This window comes from Chelmon rostratus, chromosome 10 (genome assembly GCF_017976325.1).
Source record: "Chelmon rostratus isolate fCheRos1 chromosome 10, fCheRos1.pri, whole genome shotgun sequence".
NCBI classification, from domain to species: Eukaryota; Metazoa; Chordata; class Actinopteri; order Chaetodontiformes; family Chaetodontidae; genus Chelmon; species Chelmon rostratus.
Window position 1 is genome coordinate 24,064,204 of NC_055667.1, and position 17,036 is coordinate 24,081,239.

General features: G+C 40.6%; 1 protein-coding gene across 2 annotated transcripts; it reads left to right on the top strand.

Moving 5' to 3' along the window:
- Positions 1-2,853: 2,853 nt before the first annotated feature.
- mul1b (mitochondrial E3 ubiquitin protein ligase 1b) lies at positions 2,854-7,794 on the top strand. Of its 2 annotated transcripts, none has more exons than XM_041946146.1 (5): positions 2,854-2,967; positions 4,279-4,421; positions 4,517-4,604; positions 4,755-4,875; positions 5,733-7,794. In XM_041946146.1, the coding sequence occupies exons 2-5, from the start codon at positions 4,302-4,304 to the stop codon at positions 6,460-6,462; spliced, it is 1,059 nt and encodes a 352-aa protein (XP_041802080.1). In that variant the 5' UTR covers positions 2,854-2,967; positions 4,279-4,301; the 3' UTR covers positions 6,463-7,794. The 2 variants fall into 2 exon arrangements, with proteins under 2 accessions (XP_041802080.1, XP_041802079.1); XM_041946145.1 differs by having other exon boundaries at positions 2,854-2,947.
- The last annotated feature ends 9,242 nt before the right edge of the window (positions 7,795-17,036 follow it).

Below are 17,036 nucleotides of genomic sequence, written 5' to 3' on the forward strand. Positions count from 1 at the left end.
ATAAAAAGGCAAATTCACATATTCTGCTGAAATACAGTTCCTGTCAGAGACGACAGAGATGAGGCGCAATCCCTCAAAACAAAAGGCGCATGCATTCCACCGAGCTCATTGTCATAAATCTACTGACTCATACTCTGCCTTATGTCGCCTGACAACATCAAATCTATTCCTGGGATTTTTGCTTTTGCTATCCAACTCTAACTGCATGCATGTGTGCACATTGGTGGGAATTATAAGTAGACCCAGACTCATGGCTGAATTGGAGTCTGCCATTAACACGAGTGAAGGAAGCACAATTTGTATGCAGGCAGGGATGAACCACTAGCTGAGAGGGTCAACTCAGGGCAAGACAGCTTCATACCCTGCAGGTGGCCTGTGGGCGCACCATCACATTTTTATGGGCTGGAATCTATATTAATTTCATTGTAGCACAGACTTTATGTCCTCTGCAGTGACACAAGAAGAATGTGTGAAAGATGCAAGAGACAAAGAGAATGTGACGTGATAATGAGCAGAAAAACACTTTTAACACCAACAAAGTGAGATTCAGTTCTCCTTTTAGACATTCATTTAGCGATTCAGATTCAGAAAACTTTATTGATCCCTGCAGGGAAATTGCTTTGTTGCAGTACAAACTGCTCAACACACAATTAGAAAGAAGGATGAAGTACTTAAAAACCTAACCATAACCATAGCACTGATAATCATAGCAAAAATGTGCAAATGTGTATGTGTCAAGGGTAAATGCAAATGTGCAAATGGTAAGTAAAATAACACTGATTTAAGAGTACAGATAAAAATGCACAATATAGTAAAAATTAGACAATATTGCTTGGACGTAATGGCATTTAATAATTGAACTGATGAACAGATAACAAATGTCTTTATGAATTATGGTATCTATTAATTAATAACCAATAATTGGACTATCCAATTATATTTCTTTGGGCACAGAGAAGCAAAGAGGTGATAGGCTAGCTTGCACAGGTGTATCTAATAACATTAATAATGAGTGCATGGCTGAATGGCTCTCCTAAAGGCAGCAGAACTACCATTAATGTTATTTGTTACACCACTATTTTCCTGCTACAGCATGACTAAAAAGGTCTTTACTTGCACACTGTCCACATGCTCTATTCTCCTAGATCTTTCTGTAGCTGTCAGAGTATGAAAAGGGTCAAATTCAGAGCTGAAACACCAGCCTTCACCAAACACAAGTGGGACACGGTGGCACCATCAGCCAGACATATGTTCATCCTGGAACACCTGTGAGGATTTGGAGTCTGCAGACCGATTATGGATGATTCCCAGCTGCTGTGCTCAGTTATACTGCAGTTAAGCCAGCCTGAAGAGTATGTATCACAAGTTATACTGCACTGTCATGCATAATGGTCGAGACCAAGTCCACAATTTCCCTTCAACCAGTTGGAATGCACAGTTGCTGTTAATCCGAGGGCGCCACTAGCTGCATTTTAATGTTCAATTGACCAGAAATAGATGGTGATAATCTTCCTGCTGTGAAGGTTTGTGAAATTCAGTTTTAGTGTTAGCGACTAAGTATTTGGAAGCGCTGCAATGTGTGGGAAGGATTTAAATATTGTGAATTACTGAATTTCTCATTGTCCCTATGTTTAATAATGCTTTATACATAAAACTTGTAATGTGCTTTTGAGTCAATGTGCAGAAACTGCTCTGACATCTCTGATGATTTTTAATCAATGACTGAATTAAAACAAATTGATATACAGTTCAGTTTAGCGTGAGCTCAAAGTTAACTGCTCAAAGTAAAATATAGTAATAATGTCACCTCTGGGAAGTTATTCCAACCGCTGTACTCAGGTCTTTCTGGCAAAAGAGGTCCAGATCTTAGTGAGACCTGCTCATTAAATAGAGGTCATAATATCAAAAAGTCCAAGTGATTACCACCAAATGTCATCTAGTATTTGCCATTTCATTATTTCATTAAGTCATACTGAAACATTATGAGATCTTTACACCTTCAAACAAACTGAGAGCTCTAAGTAGATCATGTGTGTAAATGTATAAATTGTGCACAGCTGTGCAATCATCATTGTTTGTAGTGGGGGTTTTTTTGTTTGTTTTTTTTGCCACACTACACTGATTTCCACACAGTCCAAAAAGGTCTCACTGCCACTCGCAATGAATTTATTTAAGGATTTATTTTTGCAGCCATGGCTCATTCCTCCGTGAACAGCATTGAGAGTATACAAAAACAACATGCTCAAAAATAAAGTGTTTTGTTCAGTATGTACACTGCCTTTTGTGAGTGATTTTGCTCCTTTTAAACAGCTCCAACTCTGTATTAAATCAGTGTGTATTTGGTAGAAAGTGAGTACAATTACTCAAGTATTGTACTTAAGTACAATTCTGAGCTACTTTGAGTGTTTTAATTTTATCTTACTTTATACTTCAACCTACATTTGAGAGGGAAATATACTTTTTACTCCACTACATGTATAGTTAGCCCACTTATTATTATTCTGTAGATGTGTATTTTGGATTATATTACATAAGAATTGTTATTATGAAATTATAGCTAATCTTCATATTTCTTCCAGCATTGGTAGTCTGGAATTGGGACACAGCTGTGTTCAGGATGGGGGTCATCCATAGACCTTTATCAAAGCAGAGATTTTTTTTTACTTGCCACAGTAGGAAATGCGCAGGTGTTACTAATAACATTGATGATGGCTCTGTTTTATTCAAATGTCCCAGTAAACCATGGTCAGTAAAAGTCAGCAATCATAAATTGTATTTTTGTGTCACACCTGTGCGTTTCCTGAGAGAAAAAACTCAAGTCTCTCTTTACCATAAATGATTGTACAGCGGCCTCTGCTGGCAAGGAGGTGCATCACTGATGTTTGATCTGTGGAGACCCGCAGCTGTTGTTAAAGCCCTGCTGCTAGTGGGACCACTGGAAATACAGGTTTGTCAACGAACCCTTTTGTAAGTGTTATTGCAGATTATAATGGTTCGTAACATGAAGGCTACAGTATATTTTAAACGGGTCGTTCAGGCATGTTGTTTCAGCAGAAGCGACGCTAGCTAGCAAACTGCTAATTTAGCTTGCTAGCTACTAAGCTCAACTAAGGAAGTGTGTGACACTGCAAGCTAATGGCTCGCTATCCATCTTAACTACGTTTTAGGGGTTTAAACAAAAGGATGAACAACAAACATTATATAACAAAGAGCAAGGTACTCATCGTGGTTGTGATTTAATTAGCGTTAGCATTAAGTTCTCTCTGTTAACTTTATCTGCTAGCGTCTAATCGTGTCACTTCCTGGACTCAACTAATCAAAGCCTGTCAATGTAGAATCGAAAGAAGACCATGGCTGATATTTGACAAGACATAACCTGTCGCTGGCTATGTCTCTGGGTGTTTTAGCACAGTGTCAGGGTCTGTGGTCTCTTCAGACTATGATCAAGACAGTTCAGTTAGAGGTTTCCCTTCATGTAACAGCCAGCTCACCCCCCTGGGCTCGTTTACAGTTTATCTTCAGTCGGTTTGAGTTGTCATAAATAATTTGTTAAGTGGCGAAAGAAATATTCAGACATTTTATTCCGGTAAAAATATAAATACCACAAAGAAAAACAATAGAAATATGAGAAATATGTACGTTAAGGATCAAAAGCGAAAGTAATCATCATGCAGAATGGCCTATTTTAAAGTATTATATGATGTATATCATAGGATCATTGTTATTTATTGCAGCATTTTAATGTAGTAGCTGATGAGGAGTGAGGTTTTTCGGAGGTTTTATTTATCTTCAGCAGAGCTATGTATTTTCTAAGATGATCTAATGTTAAATCTTAATTTACAAAGTAACCAACTGTCAGATTAATGTAGTAGAGTAAAAAGTACCATTTTCCGAATGACAGGAATAATTTCAGTCATTTTCAGCAAAACAACGTGGGAAAAAATGGTTCCAGCTTGTCAACTGTCAGGATTTGTTGATTTTTAACTGTTTTGAACATTTAAAGATGGTATATCGGGCTTTGGGATGTTATGATGGAGGTTTTATAGGTTAGATGATTAACCAAAGTAATTATCTGCAGCTTTATTGTGAAATAGATATAATAAATGATTCAGTTCTAGAGTAGTGGTAGAAAGTTGCAGAAAATGGCTGCACTCTAGAGAAGCATAAGCAGCTCAACATTGCATGCCACTGGTTTTGTGTAACAACAACAAACATATATTTGACTGACAGTTTTAAGTGAAAGACAGCTTCTTAATCTGCGCTCCTCTGTCACAACAGTGCTGAATGCTGCAGCTCACAGGATGGACTCCAGTGGGAAACCCTCAACGGCACAGATGGTGGTTTTAGCCACCAGCTCAGCCCTGACTGCTCTCTTCTACTCAATTTACAGGAGCAGAGCTACAACAGTTGCCAGATTAAAGGTCAGCCATATTTCTTTGTCATGTGAATGTCAGTAGGGTGTGAATTTATTGCCTGTGATGTTCCACTTGTCAGTCTGAAATGTTTGTTTCCACAGGAAGCCAAGAAAGTCTCCATTGACCTGGATTTGAAGAACATGCTCTCTGAAACTCCTGGAAGATGCGTCCCATATGCTGTCATAGAAGGTGTGTTGGGCTACCCTGAAAGCCTAAATAAAGTTACTTCATTTTAAAATCCATTAAATTAAATTCATACTAATTAACTGTTGACTAAAATGTACCATTCATGATTCTGAGAATAGTTTTACACAGCGTCTCATTTATCTCACACTGCAGGTGTAGTGAGATCTGTGAAGGAAACTCTGAACAGCCAGTTTGTTGATAACTGCAAAGGCGTGATTGAAAGGCTGACCCTGAAGGAGGAAAAGATGGTGTGGAATCGCACCACTCATCTCTGGTGAGTCACTGAGAGGCCTGAGGTGTTGCAGTTTGAATAAAACGTGTACAGTCAGACGACCTCTTGAAGCATATGTGGCAGTTTTTTGGTTTTGTAAGTCCAACTGAAATGGAACTGTTGTCTACTACAGCATACATAACTGCTCTGTAAATCACATCCTGTGATTTGTTCCACCACACAAGAGCTTTGAACAACAACCCACATTAGCGTTCCATCTCCTTCGTATCTAACTTACAGACGTCTTTTCCTGCACCTTTCAGCCTGTTGAACGTGCACTGCCAGCTTTGTCACTTTTGCAGGCTAGATAGCTCATTAGCTGCTGAGCTGCAGCACATTAACCAGGGTGTAAACACACTTGCAAATGTCACTTCGGTTCAGTTAAACCCAGGTGTGGTTCTTACTCTTAACATAGACACAGACACACACTTCCAGCAGCTGAGAGGATACTGTATTTCCCCATTTACAATTCAGTTTTCCTTTTTATTAATAAAAAAAAGGCTTTTTTTTAATGTAAAAAGGGATGACTCGTGATTTCAGTTGGACTTGAGAGTGATAGAGCTAAAACTGTTGGTTAAATAAAACGCATGCAAAAAATGGGCTTGTTTTTGCTCTTCCAATATGAGGATTTTCAGTTTTTATTTTTTTATTTTTAATTGCAAACTGAAAATAATCATATTTTGGTCAGACAGAAAAAGATATTTGAAGATGATATTTTGGACTCCAGGAAACTGTGATGGGCATTTTGTAGTCTAAGCAACTAATAGAAGAAGAGAATAATTGGCAGATTTATTAATAAGGAAAAATAATAATTTTTGCAGCCCTAAACAAACCTTAATAACTGTGATATTTATAAACAGGAACAACACAGAGAAAGTCATCCACCAGCGCACCAACACAGTTCCATTTGCCCTCGGGTCTCTTGATGATGATATCGCTGCCACAGTACGGGTCATACGTCCGCTAGACGCTGCAGAGTTGGACCTGGAGACCACGTATGAGAACTTCCACCCCACAGTCCAGTCCTTGTCCAACGTTATTGGCCACTTCATCAGCGGGGAACGACCCAAGGGCATCCACGAAACTGAGGAGATGCTGCGGCTGGGAGACAGCGTCACAGGTGTAGGAGAGCTGGTCCTGGATAACAACCTGATCAAGCTCCAACCTCCCAAACAGGGCTTCCGTTACTTTCTCACTCGGCTGGACTACGAGTCTCTTCTCAAGAAGCAGCGGAACAGCGTCAGGCTGTGGCGGATCCTGACGGTGGTCTTCGGTGTCGCCGCTTGTTCCGCGCTCCTCTTCATCCTGTGGAAGCAGTACGTGCAGCGCCGACAGAGCCAGAAGGACAGGAGCATGCTGGAGGAGTTCAAGGAGCACCAGAAGAAACGCATGCGTGAACTCAACCTGGAGGAAGGCAGCGTGTCGCCCACCAGCTGTACCGTCTGCCTGAGCCGGGAGCGGTCCTGTGTGTTTCTAGAGTGTGGTCACGTGTGTGCCTGTGCCCAGTGCTACGACGCCCTGCCAGGGCCAAAGAAATGCCCCATCTGCAGGGCGACCATAGACAGGGTGGTGCCTCTTTACAACAGCTAATGTGGAAATGCAGAACTGTGGATTACATCACGCAGGACGTCTACAGAACATTTCACTGCCATGGTCAGACTGGAAATATGTCAAACAGCTGCCTGAAAATAGTCATATCTGTACTTTTTGTTGCACTTTTTTCTTTCACTCACTCTTACAGATAAAAAGTAGGTTTCTGTGCTCAGTCATGATGCAGTCATGTTTCCCATCAAATGTTCGAATCAAATTAGGAACTTGTAAAAACAGAGAAAATGAAATCTTTCTTCAATTCAGTACAAAGTACAGTTCAATTTTGCTGATGCTTCAATTCGTTCCTCTGAGGTATAAATTAAACCTGAAATCACTTAGTGACAGTTGAGTTTGCCCGTCATTTGATAGGTCATAATTCCTATATATTTAAGCTGGTGGCAAACTACATTTGCAACATGATTCTAAAGAAAACAGATGAAATCATAAGATTTCAGCTAGAGTAGATCTGTTGAGGACAATGAAGACAGAAACTGTCAAATGACAGAATCAGATGTTGAATACATTGTTTCTTCAGCGCTCTTTGTGCATCAAATGTCACTGCAAAAAGAATCAGAGGCCATGGTTCAGCTTATTACATTTATTTGTCAGGGACCACGTATGAAAACCATTAATCTCGTGCAGAGAGAACACAAGCATTGCACCTGACTTATCTACTACAGTAGCTATTTTCCACCTGCAGTCCCTGAGCAGGTAGATACAGGATAGAAATATAGACGTGAAGATTATTAAAAATGAATGAAACATGTCCTTCCTGCAACTTGTAGAGCCTCTTACAATAAGACGCTCTGAGCCTTCACTCCTGAACGTCCTATCACGTTTCAGAATGTTTTCAGGAACAAGGCTTTTGGGAAATAAGCTCAAACTTTACCTAAGATGCTTTTGGGAAATGGGGCCCATCTTGTTCTTGGTCTTTACGTTTGATTTGGACTGTTCAGTCTTCCTGATCGTTCTGTTAATGTCTTAAATTGGGTTTAGCTTTGGTGGTTCAGAGCAGATGAGGCAGAGTCCTTGCAAGAGTCTGCCGAGTGAGGTGGGATGCTGGAGGGGATGATTATACAAGCTTCTGCCAGGTTGTTCTGGAGAAAGGGAGCAGGCTGACCCTGTCCTGTTCTGTTCTTTTTTTAAAAAAAAATTTCCTCTGAGTGCCCACTAATAAAGAAGCAAGTGCTCAGGCTCTGCAGACTTTCAGCTGGAGGGCACACAGCAAGAGGCAACACATGTAAAACCTGTGAAAGAGTGCAGTACAGTGGCCAGAAATATCAACCAACTGTCTGTTTGCAACTGAAACCTCATTAAAGACAAATGCAATGTTCACCAAACACTGTGGTAAAACTGAGTCGCTTTAATGTCACAGTCATTGTGTGAAATAATGAGACGAGGAGAAAGCTGTTTGAAGAAGATGGAGATTTCTGCCAGGAGAGGGGGATGTCTGCCTATGAGGAAGACGAGGAGTGCAGGAGAGAATCAGAGAGCACCAATTTGTGATGCCTCATGCTCTCTTGACACAAGCAGCTGCTTTCAGCTCCTGCTGGTTTGTTTGTTCTGTTTTCAAACTGCCTGTATGTTGAAATAGTGAATTGCTTGGCCCCTGTATGAAATCTCAGTTTGGCTTCATTTTGGTGGCGTGAAATGAATCAATTTATGATCTCAAGTGGCTGTTTCTCTGCGATCTTGCCACATTGTTTAATTTTAAGGCAGTGAGCACAGAATCAAAACCTTTATTTGTTTTTTTAGAAAATAGCTGGAGCACTTTTGTAGTCAGGCAAGTGAAAGGATGGAGACGGCTGGAGAAAATGCTGCTGCTGCTTGAATGGCTTTGAGGCCAGCGGGGATGCAGATCTGGCTCCAGAGCAGTTGGAGCACACAAGAACGCCCTTTGTACTTTCAAATAATTCTGTATTATTCAAAGGAAAATCCCATTTTATCAACCCACATTATGCCACAAAACCTCACATGTATTATTTAACATTACACTGGGACTTTGGCATTATCATTACATTAGCATTCAGTGGCTTGCCCACAGATATCTGTTTTCCAGTAGCGAGCTGTTGCTGGTGGGTCTCTGAAGGAACCTGAGCTAAATGTCAGATATACAGTGTAATCAACCATGAAGAGCATTATGCACTCCTTTCTGTTGGAAGTACTGAACCAATAAAAGCAGAAAAGCGTCATCATGGCCACTTTACCGTCAGGCCCATACTCTCTAATGCAGCAGCCGTTTTACTAAAAACGATGCGTGGTCATGTGGTTTACTTTCCATATTCTAAGATCAACGTCCGCTGCAGCAGTTGCTTAAACATAATGAAACATTTGTGATTTTAAGTTAAACAGCATTTACTTTGTGAGCACAGAAAAAACAACTACAGCTCCCAGGGAAAAAAACTACAAATGCGGCAGTATGAGTCATCGTGACCCCTTCACTTGTCTCTTCTGTCAAGCAGTTTTGCCCGCAAATGTCCAAGTCTAATGAGACATGATGCTTGTTGAAGGTCTTTCAAATCTTTGTTGCCAGATGTTTTTACCAGATGTGTGCTCTACCCTCATCACTTGTTCAGCCACTATTCACGTGTTGACGAACTACTTTTTCTCACTGTGCTACACACATGAAAGCAGCAGCTCTGATAGAACACCATGGAAACCCTTCAGTCTGGTCCTGCAGTGCTTTTATCGACAGGAGCTGTCACTGTACTGACAGTGAGTGAAACATCAAAGACATTCCCTCTTTTATTCCCCACTTAAGAGTTTTGAATTTCAATGCCACACGAGGACTGAGCAAGAACTGCATGATAAGAGCTATACACAGGCTGAATGACGGAGGTGAGATGTTCACTGACTGATTTACTCTCGTATTAATTGGCCTTGGTTCAAATCCTCAGAATTCACACAGCAGTCTGGTCCATGGACAGAAGAAGTGGACGTTGCTGTCATGACGTCACCCACTGTCTTGTGGTTTTGAAGCCTTGTATGGCATTTTGGCTGTAGCCATCCTGGTGTTTGGAGCTAGAAATGTCTATATTTGGGTGGAGCTGGGAACACTATGCACTGTATGCTAAGTTATCAGCTAATGCTAGCGCTGGCTAGCTTGCTTGGTTAAGGTGCACCCGTAATTTACGCTAACTGAACGTTGAACAAGACATTTTTAGGTGACCAGAACGTTACAGTAAACTGTCATTAACTGAAAACACAGTGCGAAAGGGTAATAAGACAGTAAAACAGTAATAAGACAAAAACCAATGACACCCAAAAACAAATTCACAGCCATTTGAATGTGCACAGTGACACGGATGTGCACTGCTACACCTGTGGGGGGCATCATTTACAAATTTAGCATCCTGCTATGTTGTAGAACACTTGAAACTAGCCTCTGAGACTATGAACTTGTCAATAATCTGTTTGCTAAAGAAATAAATTAAGTAACAAGTTGGGTCATTTTCTCATAGACTTCATAGAGACATAGAGTTCCCCTGCTGGTTTGAGGCACTTCCACATGGCCTGACACTCAGAGCAACATGTCAGAAATGGTTTTCTGATGATGATCTCAGAGCTCAGACAATGAGATTAAGCAGTCAAATAACAGATTAGTGCGTAATCTGCTCCTACAAAGCATGAAGACGCTGCTAAATCTTCAAGTTAATAATCCTATAGTTGTAAATCTGACAAATCTACAGTGTTGGTTTCTCAAACACCAATTTAAATGTATAATTCAGTCCTTTTTAGCTCTGCGGCGTAATAAATTGCAATAAGAATGGCATCAGATCAGTTTATACCCATTAGGGTCTTAATCCTGACTAATTTGTTCCCATTGAATTTCACTTTTCACTGCACTCAAGACTCATGAAAGTTCTTTTATACTGCAGGTTAACTGGAATTGGTACCATTCTGTGAAAAGGCGCTCTAAAGGCAGGCCTCTTGTGTGGTACACTTGAATCATTTCAGTTATTCTTCTTTTTTATCTGAAAAGTAATTTTAGCTGTCAAGGCAGCGGATTGATTTTTCAACTCAATTAGGCTCCAGTCACGGTAGCACCCTGTTCAAACGAAATATTTGAGTGTCTTCTCAAGGAAAGAATACAGTTCTCAACCTTGTTGTTAAGAAAATGTCACTTTAAAAGGCACACGGCTAATTAATTGCACTTCTGCATGAGAGGGATCTTGGGAAGTTGCATTCATGTGAAGTTTTGCTGTTTTGCATTAATGCTTCCTATTCGTAGTTTTCAACGGGACACTTTGTTTGGAGTAAAAATTGCAGTACCACAATGCAAAAACACTTCATCAAAGTAAGAGTCCTGTAAGTCCTGTATTCTAGTCTGTCTTAAGTGAAAGCATGTTAGCATTAAAAAATAGAAACACTTAAGGCTGTACTTCAGTACACTGCTTGAGTAGATGGACGTGGTGACGTTCCATTTATGCACACATGTAAAGTATGAGCTTTAGGGCTAATGTGTTATAAAATAATGTGGTTTATTTATATGGGGGTAATTTCAGTGTGGCTAAAAGGTTTAGACTCTCCTTGATGCCTCTCTTTTAAATTAGACTTTTTTCATTGCTCTCCTGATCGCAGTTATATTGTCACATACAGATGTGCAATCAAAAACGAGTGATTTCTATTACAGCCTGTTTGCTCATTGCTAAACTACATGCGTAAAGCCTGCTGGCATCAAACCATTATGACCAAGAAGACTGGTGATTCTGGTTGCTTCTGTCTGCAGATGTGAACTTCATGTGACGTATTATATTTTGTGACCTAATAGAAGAGTGGTTCCAAACCCTCTGAGCTTGTGATCCTTTAGAGCAAATCAATGTCTACCTGTGATCCCTCATTTTAGAAGTTTTATACCTGAAGAGGTAAAACTATCCAGAAACTGACCTTCAACGATCTTTTTTCACTTTGAAAGAAACAATCTCTCCTTTTTCCAGAAGCTTTTGAGTATATTACATGATGGCAGCCCGGTTGTGATAGAGTCGTTGATGTTCAAATTTCCATTTTTTTTCGGGGCATGATCATGTGAGATGACTGAAAGCTCAAAAATAACTACTGAATGGACCTTTGGGGTGAGATTGATCTGTTAACTGTGGGGAATTTCACAGTGAAAAAAGAAATATTACAGAAAAGTCAGAAAAATGATTCGTGCAGCAGAAATTTCATCTCAATAATCATCTTGGCTCAGATCAGGGCTGGATCAACACTATAAGGAACCCCAGAAAAATTACCCCCCTTCCCCACATGGCCTCTATCACCTCAGTTTATTGTGATTTGCAGCATTGTTTTGTTGGCATTATAACATTATAACAAATTTGCATCCTTTTGCTTACACAGTTTGGTGTTGAGGGTCTCTTGTTATTTTTATTTCTTAACACTTGCACATCAAGACTCATTTTGATTTGTTAGGGTTTGTTGCTTCTTGAGGGAAATGTTAGAAGAGGCTGTTAAATCTAGTCTGTGGATTAGGCCTCCACCTTCAGCACCCTCTAAATTTTCTACCCCCTACCCGAACAAGGGTCTGTATACAATCCCTACTTTCATCTTTGACTCTACCTCTTTATTTTCTACCCCCTACCCGAACCAGGGTTTGTATTCCCATCCCGCTTTTATTGGTGCAGTTGGTGAGAGGCAGGGGGAGATGATGGTAGTGTGGCAATCAGCAGTTACATGTGGCATCTAGGCCTGTGGTAGTATTGTAGCAGCTAACAATAGCTAAAGCGGTGGTAGTATGATAGTATCTTAGCAGTTAGTATTGGCATCTCGCAGTTAACATTGACAGTATTGGTGAATCTAGACGTATTGTCTTCTTCTGTTCCTCTTAGCAGGTAGCGGTTAGCATTTAGCGTTAGCATTAGCATTAGCTAAATGGTAGCACCGGAACTGGAGCATCTCTGGGTCAGTTGAACGTGGCAGTGCTGTTTGGATTGTGTAGGAGCAGTGTGAACTGGCACTAGGGGGGGTGACTCTGGGACGCCGGAGTTCACCGCCTAGCCTCCTGGAGGTGTAGTGGGAAGTGAGCAGTGATTGAAGGGAGTTATCCACCTGATGACCCCCAGAGACGTGTTAGGAATCACTGCTCTTTGGCAGGTATAGAGGCAGATTAGGGCTCCAAGGTTCTTCACTGAGAATGAATCCTCTTTTTGAGCGCAAGTATCTTGTGTTTAAATGAACTGTGCTAAAGTATCCATGAATGAAACTGTCGTTCCAACCAGCCCTCAGTTGTGTCATTTGGCAGCTGATTGTTTGTTATTACCATCTTCCGCTCTGATCATCTGAGATCTGGCAAGAGAAGAGTTTCCCCTCTTTGGCGTGGCTTGTAGTCAGTTGAACTGAACTGTCGCTTTACTCCTGCTTTCATTTAAACAGACAAATCTCTGCAATGAGATATAGTAGCATATATTACAGTTTAAATAAATATCATCATTTACAGATTATGATTTAACCTTTGTTTTATTCAGTCTTTTTTTTCAGGAAGGCCCTGTTTACTCTCACACACTTACAAGCATTCACTGGAAGCCGTCCAGAGCAACCTCAGTCTGAACTGATGGCAACAGAGCCGTTCCCCCCCCGATAATAGAAGGTCAGAATGATGAAAAAGCCGATGCAAAAAGAGATGAGATTGTCAGTGAAGTAGCATCGACATCTGGGATCCATCCTATTTATGCTCTTGGTCAAAATATGTTTGGACCAGACTGTGACCAAATATCCAAAGGAAGTTTCATGCCAGTCTGGCCAGGGCTTGTCCAGTTACCTCAAACTGTCGGTCTGACCGACACACTTCAGCTTACATCCTGCACACACCCAGACATTTTATATTCAGGTGCCTCCAGAGAAACTACCAAGTACCTATGATAAGGCCAATATAAACCAATGAATGCAGTCAGTCAAGAAATGAGACGTTTTGGGGTAAAGCTAAATAATCAGATAGTTTTCCTCGCAGCACTCCAGATACACCATGTTAGAAGAAACACCAATGGTTTCCATGGCAACTGCTGATTATCTCGCACCCCAAAATTGAGAAAAGATTAATTTATCGCACCCCACGACCCACCTCCAGACCAGCTTTCAGCCAGACAGTGCAATTACTTATGTGTGTTCGCCGCGCTATTTATGTGCACATTAATCTGCAGTGATATAGCGGCCTGGATGAAATTAGACATCAGCCGTCGCTCTGCAGCCAGAGGAGTTTAAGTAGCTATAAAAGAAGAGAATAATTGAAGCTGAAAATTCATGGTTGGACACATCTGTGTGGGAAAAAAAGCACGACGACTGTGTGAGAAGAGATAAATGAGAGGTTTGATGTCTTTTAACCTAAAATCTACATTAAAATACTGAATACTGAATTGAGGGTTAATCACTAAAAACACTTTACTTGACATAGCATATGGAGACAATGTGCTGTAATTGAAATTATATTAGTCTCAAAAAAACTTTTTTCATGCTTAATTTCATAGTCAGTAGCTACTAATAAGGCCATTTTCCTTTGTGTTTTGGGAAAAGTAACGGGCATGCTATCTTTGCTGTTTCCAAATAACGCACCTGAATAAATTGCCAGATAATATAATGTGTCTTTGTATGTGTGTGCTCTTCAAAGCACTTTATGCTGTCACGAACTGTTTGAGTCTTGTTTGATCTATGAAGCAGGGGTGGAGGTGGCTATTAGCACCACAGTAATGAGCTATCATTCTTCTGAGACCGCAGCCCGTTTTCTGTCCTCCTCTCCCTCCAGCCCTCCTTCACTCACCCTTGTCAAATCTCCATCTCTGACGGTGCACGTTTTACCTCATAAAAAGGCTGGTTGGTGTAAATGATGTCTTGTCATCCTAACTACTAGTGCCCTCTTTGATTTCAAGGAGCTTTTGTTGTTAATGAGGCATGTGCTGCATCACTCTGGGAAGAAATACAACCATAACAGTAGATGTCACCATGACATCACGTGCTGAACCAGATGGAATTACACCGTGTGCCTTTTACTTACGGTCCTAGTAGAGAAGACATTTGTGTGTGAGCTGTGGAGCAAGAAGTGTTACTCACTGATTGGTTGTTTATTTTCACATTTACATTTGGACAGACACTCCTGCACCAAAACGATGCCGAAATGAGGTGCAGTCCAAGCCGCGGTGGATCAAAGAGAAGCCATCGAGAGCCAGAGGGCTGCAGGTACATGCAGCGAGGCATAAAGTACGTAGGAAATAAGAAGGAGACAAAGTACAGGTGAGCAGTTACTGAGGGACTTCAGGTAGGTGGGTGTCATGCAACTGGACACTGTTGGCACAAATGATGAAGAGCAGTGACAGCTAATAAGCTGCAATATCTTCCTTAACCTGATCTTTTCCTGATGTTATACACTGCAAAGCGACACATCCGATTGACAGATGCAAGATGCACAGGGAATTTTGGTTGCCTCATGAATCACAGTAGCCATTTTTCGTGCAGATGTTGTTGGAGAGCGGAAGGAGGAACCGAGCTGCTTGGCATCAACAAGAGTTCAGGCTTTAGGCCTGAAAGTTTAAAAGCGAAATATTATATAGAAATATGTGGTTCTATTAGCTTAGTGAAGCAGGGATTATTCAAAGAACTAGCTGGCAGACTGTAGCTGCTGAGCTAACTGCTAACATACTAACCAGCTGGGTTAGGGCTAGTCAGTTGCAGTATCTATCTGTTCTTCACTGTGCTGTTTTCTCCCCCTCTGGCCTTTTGTTCAACAGGTTGTAAATAATTTAAGTCAATACAGAATAATGAAAGGGTCACAAAAAGCTCTCCAAGCTAACAAGCTTGCTAACAAATTAGCTCAAACTATGTAGCTCCAAGAAGTTGCTAATTCACTACATTGGTTGTGAACAGGACAATAAGCTCACATATCTTATTTAAAATACGTATTTGGACCAAAGACTCTCGTGTCTCATAACTATCTGGAAATCATTTTCTTTAGTAAAGCAATTTATACTTCAACAGAAGACAGCGACACAGCTAATAAGCTTCAATAGCTTCCTCCATTTTGGCCTCTGGCTATTTCCTAAAGGGTGTCAATGTTAATCAAATTTGAATTTGGCACAAACATTTGCACAGATTGTGGTAGTTTCATTGAAATGAATCACTTTTACCTCACAATGTCAGTGTTTTAAATGCTGGTGTGACCAGGCCTTTAGAGAGATTGAGTTGAAAGTTGCACTGCATCCTCTATTTTGAGAGTTTGAGTAATTTTATTACATGCACCTGCAAGGCAGATCATAGCACTGACAGTTATAAAGACACTACAGAAGCTTTAAACAGCCTCAAACAGTCAACAATCATCATAAAGGCACACACAGCAAGTTGAAAGATACTGCACTATATAATTGACCCAGTACATAAAAGTACAACAGTTACAGCTGCACTTACTACTGCAATTACAGCACAAAAATATTACAATATGACATCTACTGTACTTCTCATTTCGGAGAACAAAATACTGCGCTACTGGCTCCAATGTGACAATTCAGTCATTAAACATCATAACATAAACACCTGTGTTCATGCAGAAAGATTTATGCAGCTCAGCCTGAGTGAAAAAAAAGAGAAATACCTGAGTAAAGCAACAACTGTAATGGAATAAGAAGAAAATCAATAGTAAAAGATGCCTGCACAGGCCACACACAGGTTCAAGAACAATTTAAAGAAATAAGGTACTGTATATTTAAGAAAAAGAAACAATCATTACCCACGCTGGTTAAACTGCAGTGAACAGATGTACATTTTCTGCGGACTTTAAACCTTGGTTAGGCACTTGTGGTAAATGAGCTGTGAGCATGACAGAACTTGCAGGGCTCTTTCCTCTCTGATTCCCAGAGTAAGGACGGTTGGTCGTTGCCTATATTCCTCAAGAAATGGTCGCACCAGCTGTTAGTAAATCCATTACTACGTTTATGTGTGTTCATCCTAGTTTTAAATTAGTGATTTATTAAATGGGGTTGAAGCATCTTTAGCACTGTCCAAAAAAAGCAACCAGCTAACTGCTAGCTAACTATGAAAGCCTATAGAAAGCCCAGAGGAACTGAGCTGGGCTGTTTAGTGATTTTGGCGTACTGTTCGATCGGGGTATTGCAACTTCCACGTACACCACGTGTACTGAGGCACAGCAGTGTTTTGAGCTAAATGCTAATGGCAGCATGCTAATGTGCTCACAGTGACAATGCTGTTAAGGAGGTGTAATGTAACGAGGTCCACCATCTTCGTGTAGCATGTAAGCATATTAATATTTGCTACTTAGCACTGAACACAAACCTGGTACTTGGTCATAAACCAAAGCACTGAATGATTTAGCATTTAACCTCATGGTGGCACAAGAAGTAGAGTCAGGGGAGTAAAATTTAATCGAGTAGTAGTTTGACATATTTCAGTCGGGACCAAAGTGGTGGACCAAGACAGACAAAAATTGCCATCTTTATAGCCATTCTGCTAGCATGGCTAAAAAAAATAGCAGTTTTATAAGGTCAATATATTAAACTTCCAATCTTTTCTAAATGTAGCCATGACTTTACATTTGTCAGTCCATTTCAGTCTGAATGGGTAATATTACTAACAAGCTAACA

Coding starts and splice junctions, on each gene's coding strand:
- mul1b (XM_041946146.1), top strand. CDS start 4,302: ATGGACTCCAGTGGGAAACCCTCAACGGCACAGATGGTGGTTTTAGCC. Junction 4,422..4,516: donor CAACAGTTGCCAGATTAAAG/GTCAGCCATATT, acceptor TTGTTTCCACAG/GAAGCCAAGAAAGTCTCCAT. Junction 4,605..4,754: donor CCCATATGCTGTCATAGAAG/GTGTGTTGGGCT, acceptor CTCACACTGCAG/GTGTAGTGAGATCTGTGAAG.